Genomic DNA, 7,793 nt, shown 5'->3' on the forward strand with positions numbered 1-7,793 from the left:
TTTATTTTTATTTTTGTTTATTTACTTGCTGCTTAGGGAGGCGCAAGCTGCTGCTGGTGCCCCCGCCAGTCAATCTGCAGACGACCGTCATAGACTCGGGGGTGAGAAGTTTGTTATTTTATTTATTTATTTATTTATTTATTTTATTAATTAATTTATTCATTTTATTAATTTATTTTATTGATTGATTGGTTCATTTATTTATTTATTTTATTTTATTTATTTTATTTATTTATTTTATTTATTTATTTTATTTATTTTGTTTTGTTTTGTTTTGTTTTGTTTTGTTTTACTTCTTTTGTTTTTATTTGTTTATTTGCAACATCCTTGCCTTGAGTATTAATTATATTGTTTTTATTACTGTATACTGCTTTGTTGTTTATCAATAATATTATTTTTAATGTTTTATAGGTTTGTTTATTAACCATATTATTACTTTTAATGTTTTATTACTTTGTTTATTAATAATTTTATATTATTATTTTACGATTATTGTTATATTAACTTTCTTTATTATCTTCGTTGTCTTGTTTGTATTTGTTTGTTTGCCTTTTGTATTTGACGTAATTTATTTTAAATACTTTCTGTGTCTTTGTTTGTATATTTGGAGTGTACATACACCTCATTAAACTTTGTTGTGTTTGTTTGCAGCTGTAGATTTACGCTCAGCTTCACAACGCTTCAGCAGCTGTTCTTGTTAGAAGTATAATAATATTATACTTCTCTATCTCTTTCTTTTTTATCTCTTTAGGGCACCTCTTTGCTATCTGCTGCTGTCTACTCCTTCAAACCCTAAACCCTCATTGCTGCGCTCTTTAAACCCTCAAGAAGAGGCGCCAAACCCTTATCTCGCAAACGCTACAGTCTTTAAACCCATCAAACCCTAAACCCTAAACCACCATCAGGGTTTAGTTTCTACTATTTAGAGTTTAGGGTTTAGGGTTTAGGGTTTATGGTTTAGGTTTATCTTTGCATGGTGGGCAGGAGGCCTCATGGCAGCCCTGGCTCTAAGGGTTTAGGGTTTAGGGTTTAGGGTTTAGGGTTTGTTAGATGAGGCAGGGTTTGCTTGTATGAGGTAAGATAAAGAGGTGTATAGTCATTCAACTACCAACTATAAAGAAGCTTATCTTCTTGCACATATTATTATTTGTGTTACATTATAACTCTTATTATTTCTTCTCTTTCTTAATAATAATAATAATAATTAATATTATTATTATTATACTATTATTTTTATTTTTACTATTATTATTATTTCTCTTGCAAAGAAAACCACCCTAAAACCCTAAACCCTAAAAATTAACAAGAAGAAGAGTTTTATCTTCTCCTTTGAAGCAAGGCACTCAGGGTTTAGGGTTCAGTTGTTAGGGTTAAGGGTTTAGGGTTTAGGGTTTAGTGGTTTAGTGGCTAGGGTTTAGGGTTTAGGGTTCAGTGGTTTAGTGGCTAGGGTTTAGGGTTTAGGGTTTAGGGTTTAGGGGACCTCCGCCCCCGTTGAAAGTAATTTGCGTCGATCACTCTGGGGTTTAGGGTTTAGGGTTTAGGGTTTAGGGTTTGCATGAAATAAACAACAACTATAACAAACACCCCTTTAAAGAAATAAACAGAATAATTAAAATGAACAAAACAAAATAAATATAATAAACAGCAAATGCATAAAATCAAAGGCGATTTGATGTAATAAACAACGAAAAAGAATTAAGTAAAATAAATATTATTTTATAAAATATAATAAATATTATTTTATAAAATAAATATTATTTTATTATGTCTAATGGGTTGAAGTAAATATTATTCAATTCTTTTTGATGACTTAAATAAAATAAATACTTAATTAATTCTTTTTAACGAATTAAATAAATAAAATAAGTATTTAATTGATTATTTCTAATGACTTAAATAAATAAAATAAATATTTAATTGATTATTTCTAATGAGTTAAATAAATTGTCTAAATGAAGAAAAACTTCATGAAACCGAGAAGAGTATTAAGGTGAAAAAAATAAAACAACAAGGTTTATTGAAATAAAACAAACATTTTTAAATAAAATAAATAATATTTAAACAAAATAAATAATATGTAAACAAAATAAACAACAAGTATATAATATAATGTAATATTTGCTTATAATCTGTTGTCTGTTGAAGTCAGCCGAAAAAAGAGAAATACATCTTAATTGTCGCTTAAATTTAAAATAAACAAAAATAAAAAATTAATTATTTTATAATATCTTTGTTTTTATTTGTTTTGTTTATATATAATATTGTTTATATAAACAACAGAGACAATGAAAGGATTTGATAGCGATGGAGACTTCGAGTGTGTAGATTGAGAGAAAAAGCAGAGATAAATCTGAGTATTAATAAAAATAAAATTAATTATTTGAATTAATTAATATATTTTTTAACATTTACAATTAATAACAATTTAATTATAGCCTTCGTTTCTTTGTTTCTTATTGTTGCTGCACAAGACTGCAGCAAGAGAAGCCAGCTGCTGTGGGGTGCTGCGGTGGTAGTTTGTAGAATTTCCTTCTGAAAACTTTGTTAAAAGAGTAAATAAATAAATTAAATTGAATTAAATAAATAAAATATATAATTATTTCAATAAGAAAGAGTGAAAGTAAGGAAGCTCCTTCGCCCCCTTACCTATCGCACGCCTACTAGCTGTCGTCGCTGCTGCTGCTGCTGTGCTGCTGCTGCTGCTGGCGTTCGTTCTTTTTTCAGCGAAATTATTAAATTATTTCTTTATTTTCATATTTTGTTTGCCTTTAAAGATTAAAAAATATAAGAGATACACTCCGTCTAATCAAATAGCATCTCTACTGCACATGTGGTTAGACCTGCAGGCGTGAGGAGGCTACCCTCCAGCGCCTCACAGGTAAAATATATATATATATATATTTGTATATATCTTTGATATAAATATATTAAAATAATTAAATATTAATTAATTAATATATTTATTCTTTGTTTCTTCGTTTAAAAGATGTTTTTATAGCAGCGAGCAGCGCCTAACAACAAACTCAGGAACGCGCAGTCTATCGAGGCCTATGCAAGTGAATAAGTAAATAATAATAAAATATAATTATATCTTTATATCTATATAAAGTAATTTAAACAAATATATCTTTAAAATAAATGCATGCATGCGTTTGTGTTTGTCTTACTTTCTTTTTCTTTCTTTACAGGTATTCAGCAGCAGCAAAACAGCAGACAGCGTCTACAGGCATACAGCTCCTTCTACATATGAGGTTGAGCACCAGCAGCACCAGCAGGAACAGCAGCAGCAGCAGCAGCAGCAGCAGCAGCAGCAGCAGCAGCAAGAGCATTCTACTTTTTGCATTTGTAATTTTCTTGAAGTTGTTTACTCGAGGGTCTCTAATTTGAAGAGTAATATTATAAGGGCCCCGAAGGCAGCATTTAGTGCTGCATTTAATAACAATATCTTTCTGGGTGCCTCTGTTTATCTCTCTGTCTCTCTTATTCTTTTTTACTGTCTCCTCCTTTGAGTGCTTCTTCAGCAGCTAGCAACAATGGTAGTAATAATAGAGAGGGATAGACGAGCTGCTGCTCGTTGCTCAGGTTGTTATTTTTTACTGTCTCTCTTTGTGCTTGCACTGGGCTGTCTCCTCTTAATCACTGCCCCTGCCTTTGCTGCTGTCTCTAGCGTTGCTGTTGCTGCTGCTCCTGCAGCTAACAGCAGCAGCAACAGCAGCAACAGCAGCAGCAACAGCAGCACCAACAGCAGCAGCAGCAACAGCAGCAGCCCTTCCAGCGCAGCAACAACTCCTTTCCAGCAGCAGCAGCAGAATCATCAGCAGGATGAACCCGCGCAGCAGCAGGAACAGCAGGTGCAGCAGGAAGTGCAGCAGGAAGTGCAGCAGCAAGTGCAGCAGCGACCCCGACGCCTTGCCCCTCAAGAATGCAAGACATATGTTTATACAAGCCCTGACCAAACTCCAGCAGAGATGAATGACAGAGGAAGCTGCCCTACAGGAGGAGGCAGCAGAGCGTTCTTATTAGATACATCTCCAGAAGGATCAGGTGTCCCTTCATTAATTGAAGTGTCTCCTGTTCAATCTCAGCATTATGCATGCAGATTAGGAAGACCTTGCAGTTTAATTGTTGCTGGGTTCGGGCTTCAAGCTAGAGACAGCATTGTTGTTTTAAAAGGACGAGAAGAATGCCCTCCGCCATCCCTTCAAAACGCAAAAGTTGTTTACAGCAGCAGACATATCAACAGCTCTGCTGCTGCAACATTTAATATTCAGATACGCCCTCAACAAACTAATACTCAGCTACCTGTCTTTGAGCTAGGACCTATACAAGCTAACCTCTTTACTATTTGCTATGCACCTTACTTAGCTTCCAAAGGAGACAGCCCATCTGCAAAAGAATATCATTATAAAGCAGGCATCCTTAGTAAGCATTCTTCTTTTATTTATTATTTTTATTTTTATTTTTATTTTTATTTGAAATCCTTGCGTTGTCTGTCTTCCTTTATTATTATTATTATTATTATTATTGTTGTTGTTGTTGTTGTTGTTATTATTGTTATTATTATTGTTATTATTATTGTTGTTGTTATTATTATTATTATTGTGTCTCCTTCCATTATCTGTCTCCTTTTATTATTATTATTACTACTTTTGTCTTCTTTTATTATCTGTCTCCTTTTATTATTATTATTATTTTGTCTCTTTTTATTATCTGTCTCCTTCTTCTTTTATTGTCTGTATTATTATTTTTATTATTATTATTTTGTCTCCTTGCATTGTCCGCCTCCTTCTTCTTTTATTATTATTATTTTTATTATTATTATGTTGTCTCCTTGCATTATCTGTCTCTTTCTGCTACTTCTTTTATTACCCGGCTGTGATTATTTTGTTTATGTGGCTGCTTACCCGCCTGTATGCATGCAAACATATCTTTCTGATATCTCTATTTTATTTAATTTATTTATTTATTTATGTGTTTATGCATGTATTTATTTATTTATTTCTCTCTGTCTGTCTCTCTTTCTTTCTGTTAGATAATGAAGGGTGTTTATATATTTGCATATATATGATATAATATATAATATATATATAATATATATTATTATTAATAGATATATATAATTATTGTTTTATGTGTATGTATTGCAGATGTTGGCGATGAGCTTTTGGAGTGCGATTTTGAAGAGGGGATGTGCGGTTTAATGTCTTTTGTTGTAGACCCTCGTTTAAGTCTGCAGTGGAGACGAAATTCAGGTGCAACAGAGACAGCAGGTACAGGGCCTTCATTTGATCATACATACGGTAGAAGAGAAGGTAAACGAGGACACTATCTTGTGATGAATTCTCCAGGGTATATGTTAGGTGAAAGTGCATCTTTATTAGCTCCTGCACAGATATATCCAAAAGGTTTATATTGCTTTCGTTTCTGGTATCATATGTACGGTGATGATATTAATTCTTTACGTGTTTATATGAGAAGTTTAGATGGTGATAATGAAGCTCTAGGCGATTGGGGTAAGCCTTATTTACTTCGTGTAGGCGATCATGGAGACGACTGGCTTGAAGGAGGCTTTGAATTTTCTTCAGATGGTTATACAGCACAACAACTTGTAATAGAAGCACTTGCTGGATTTGGAGAGAAGAGTGATATTGCAATAGATGATATAAGAATTATATCGGGGAAATGTCCTGAACAAATACTAAGAGATGTCTTACAACAAGAATTCATATGTGGTGAAGTAAGACTTATTACAGGAGATTATGCTGAAGATAAACAATGGTTTGTTGAAGGTGCTGTCTCTTGTGCAGGAAAAGGCTATTCAATTAGTAGCATGCAGAGAAGATGGGTTCCTTGCTGTGTACCTCGATATGGTAATTATACTGTTGTTCTTCGAGATAAATATGGTGACGGGTGGAATAAGTCTCGATTAGAGTTTCGTTTCTTTGGAGATCATGTAACATTTGGAGAAGATTTTGATGGTGCTGAAAAAAAATATAAATTAAATATAGGTCTTGTGCAAATTCAAAGAGTAGAAGGCTCTGAAGAAAGAATAGGATTTCAAATACAAGTTGCTGAACCCCGCATGCATGTATGGTGTGGGGCTGCACAAGCAGGTACACCACCACCTACTGTTGAGGTCCTTAAAAGATATGGGATCCGATCCCAGAACCCCACAAGTCATGCAGGAGAAGTACTTCGTATGGAGATTGCAAACAAACCAAACAGCAGAAGAGTTGTTCATCCTAATACCACATATAATGTCTATTGTTATGCAGAGGCATCCACAGCAAGTCTACAAAACGCAGCAGCAGCAGGTGGTGCAGCAGCAGCAGCAGCAGCAGCAGCAGCACAAGGACAGCATATGGATGATGCACAAGTTGCTGCCTCTCGTATGGCTGTTACCACTGACAGCACTCCACCTCAGCTGTCTATACAGGGATCTGAATCTCATTTAAATGAAGTTGTTGTTCGTCTAGCTACAGACGAGCCTGCAACGGTTTGGTGTTTAGCAAGAGATACAAAAAAAGAAGCAGAAGCAGGTGCAGAAGAAACCCCTGCAGTTGCAGAGATAAAGAAAGGAAATAAAATTCAAATTTTAGAAGGAGAAGAAGGTGTATGGCATACACTTACTCTAAGTGGGCTTCATCCAGATACACAATATAATGTTTATTGTTATACACAAGATACAGCACTTCCTAAAGGTAATGGTATAAGCCTTCAAAAGGTAAAAGATCTTGTATTTTCTGCTGAAACACAAAGTAAAGTTCCTGATCTATCTATAGTATCTTATAAAGCTTTTCAAAAAGGATTTCGTGTTACTGTTCAAACAGATACACCTGCTAAAGTTTGGTGTGGTGCTGCTATGGCTGGAAGTGCATTTCCTAGTAGAGAAGATGTACGTAGAGTAGGTGCAACAGCAGATATAGAAGAAGCAGGTAAGAAGACAGAGCTTGAAATTCGCGGGGTACCACCTAATACTCGATATACTATTTATTGTTTCGCAACTTCAAGAGGAGGAAGTGCAGAAATGACAGATGCACAGATGTGGAAGAAAGCTCTTGAAGTAACATCATTTGGCCGTTTCTGTGATATGCCTGTTGAACCCCCTGAATTAGAAGTAGCAGATAAACCGACATTGTTTGATCCTTTGACATCAACTGAAGAATTCCTCGTGCGTGAATTCATGAATAAACAAAGACAGCTCAATATTGAAGGTATTTACCGCATTAATCTCTTCATAGATAAACCCAAAATCATTGAACACCTCGATAAAGGTGCTCCTCCTCCTAAGCGCTTCGCTCGTGTTCGTGTTGGTACATGTGTAGAAAGAGAAGGTGCTTATAGACAATATAAAGTCGGGCCGTTAGATGTACGCAGTGCAGATCAAATGAAACTGGAACCTATTGGAGCTGTTGTTCCTACAGATTGTGGTGGGTATAACCCTCAAGGTGTATTTGGTAGAAGACTTTTTGCAGAAGAAGAAGAACAACAGCTTGCAGATATTTTACAACAATCTTTTGGATATGGATTTGGAAAAGATAAATGCCAATTTGAATATAAAAAGCCTCACCATGAGCATCAAGATGGGTGCTTAGAGTTCGGCCCTATGTTATATGAAGAAGGAGAAGATAAAAAGATCAAAACTGTATGGGCAGGTCTACGTACACCCCAAGGAGATAAAGTGCCCTTCTATTTCTTATTACCTGCACCTGAAGGAGTAGATCTAAAGACATTACAACAACAAGAAGAAAGAGAAGAATTAGCTTTCAAATTAGATAAAGTTATAGGGTATT

General features: G+C 34.6%; 1 protein-coding gene across 1 annotated transcript; it reads left to right on the plus strand.

Annotated features, from left to right (window-relative positions):
* Window positions 1-3,050: 3,050 nt before the first annotated feature.
* Window positions 3,051-7,793, plus strand: EAH_00058510 (amiloride-sensitive amine oxidase, copper-containing, putative; the record flags this gene model as incomplete). Its single annotated transcript, XM_013393654.1, has 5 exons — window positions 3,051-3,056; window positions 3,189-3,345; window positions 3,694-4,422; window positions 5,148-5,312; window positions 5,484-7,793. Coding segments are annotated over 5 exons (3,367 nt in total), but the record flags the coding sequence as incomplete, so codon positions are not given.

This window comes from Eimeria acervulina, genomic scaffold (genome assembly GCF_000499425.1).
Source record: "Eimeria acervulina Houghton genomic scaffold, Eah_scaff1325, whole genome shotgun sequence".
NCBI lineage: Eukaryota > Apicomplexa > Conoidasida > Eucoccidiorida > Eimeriidae > Eimeria > Eimeria acervulina.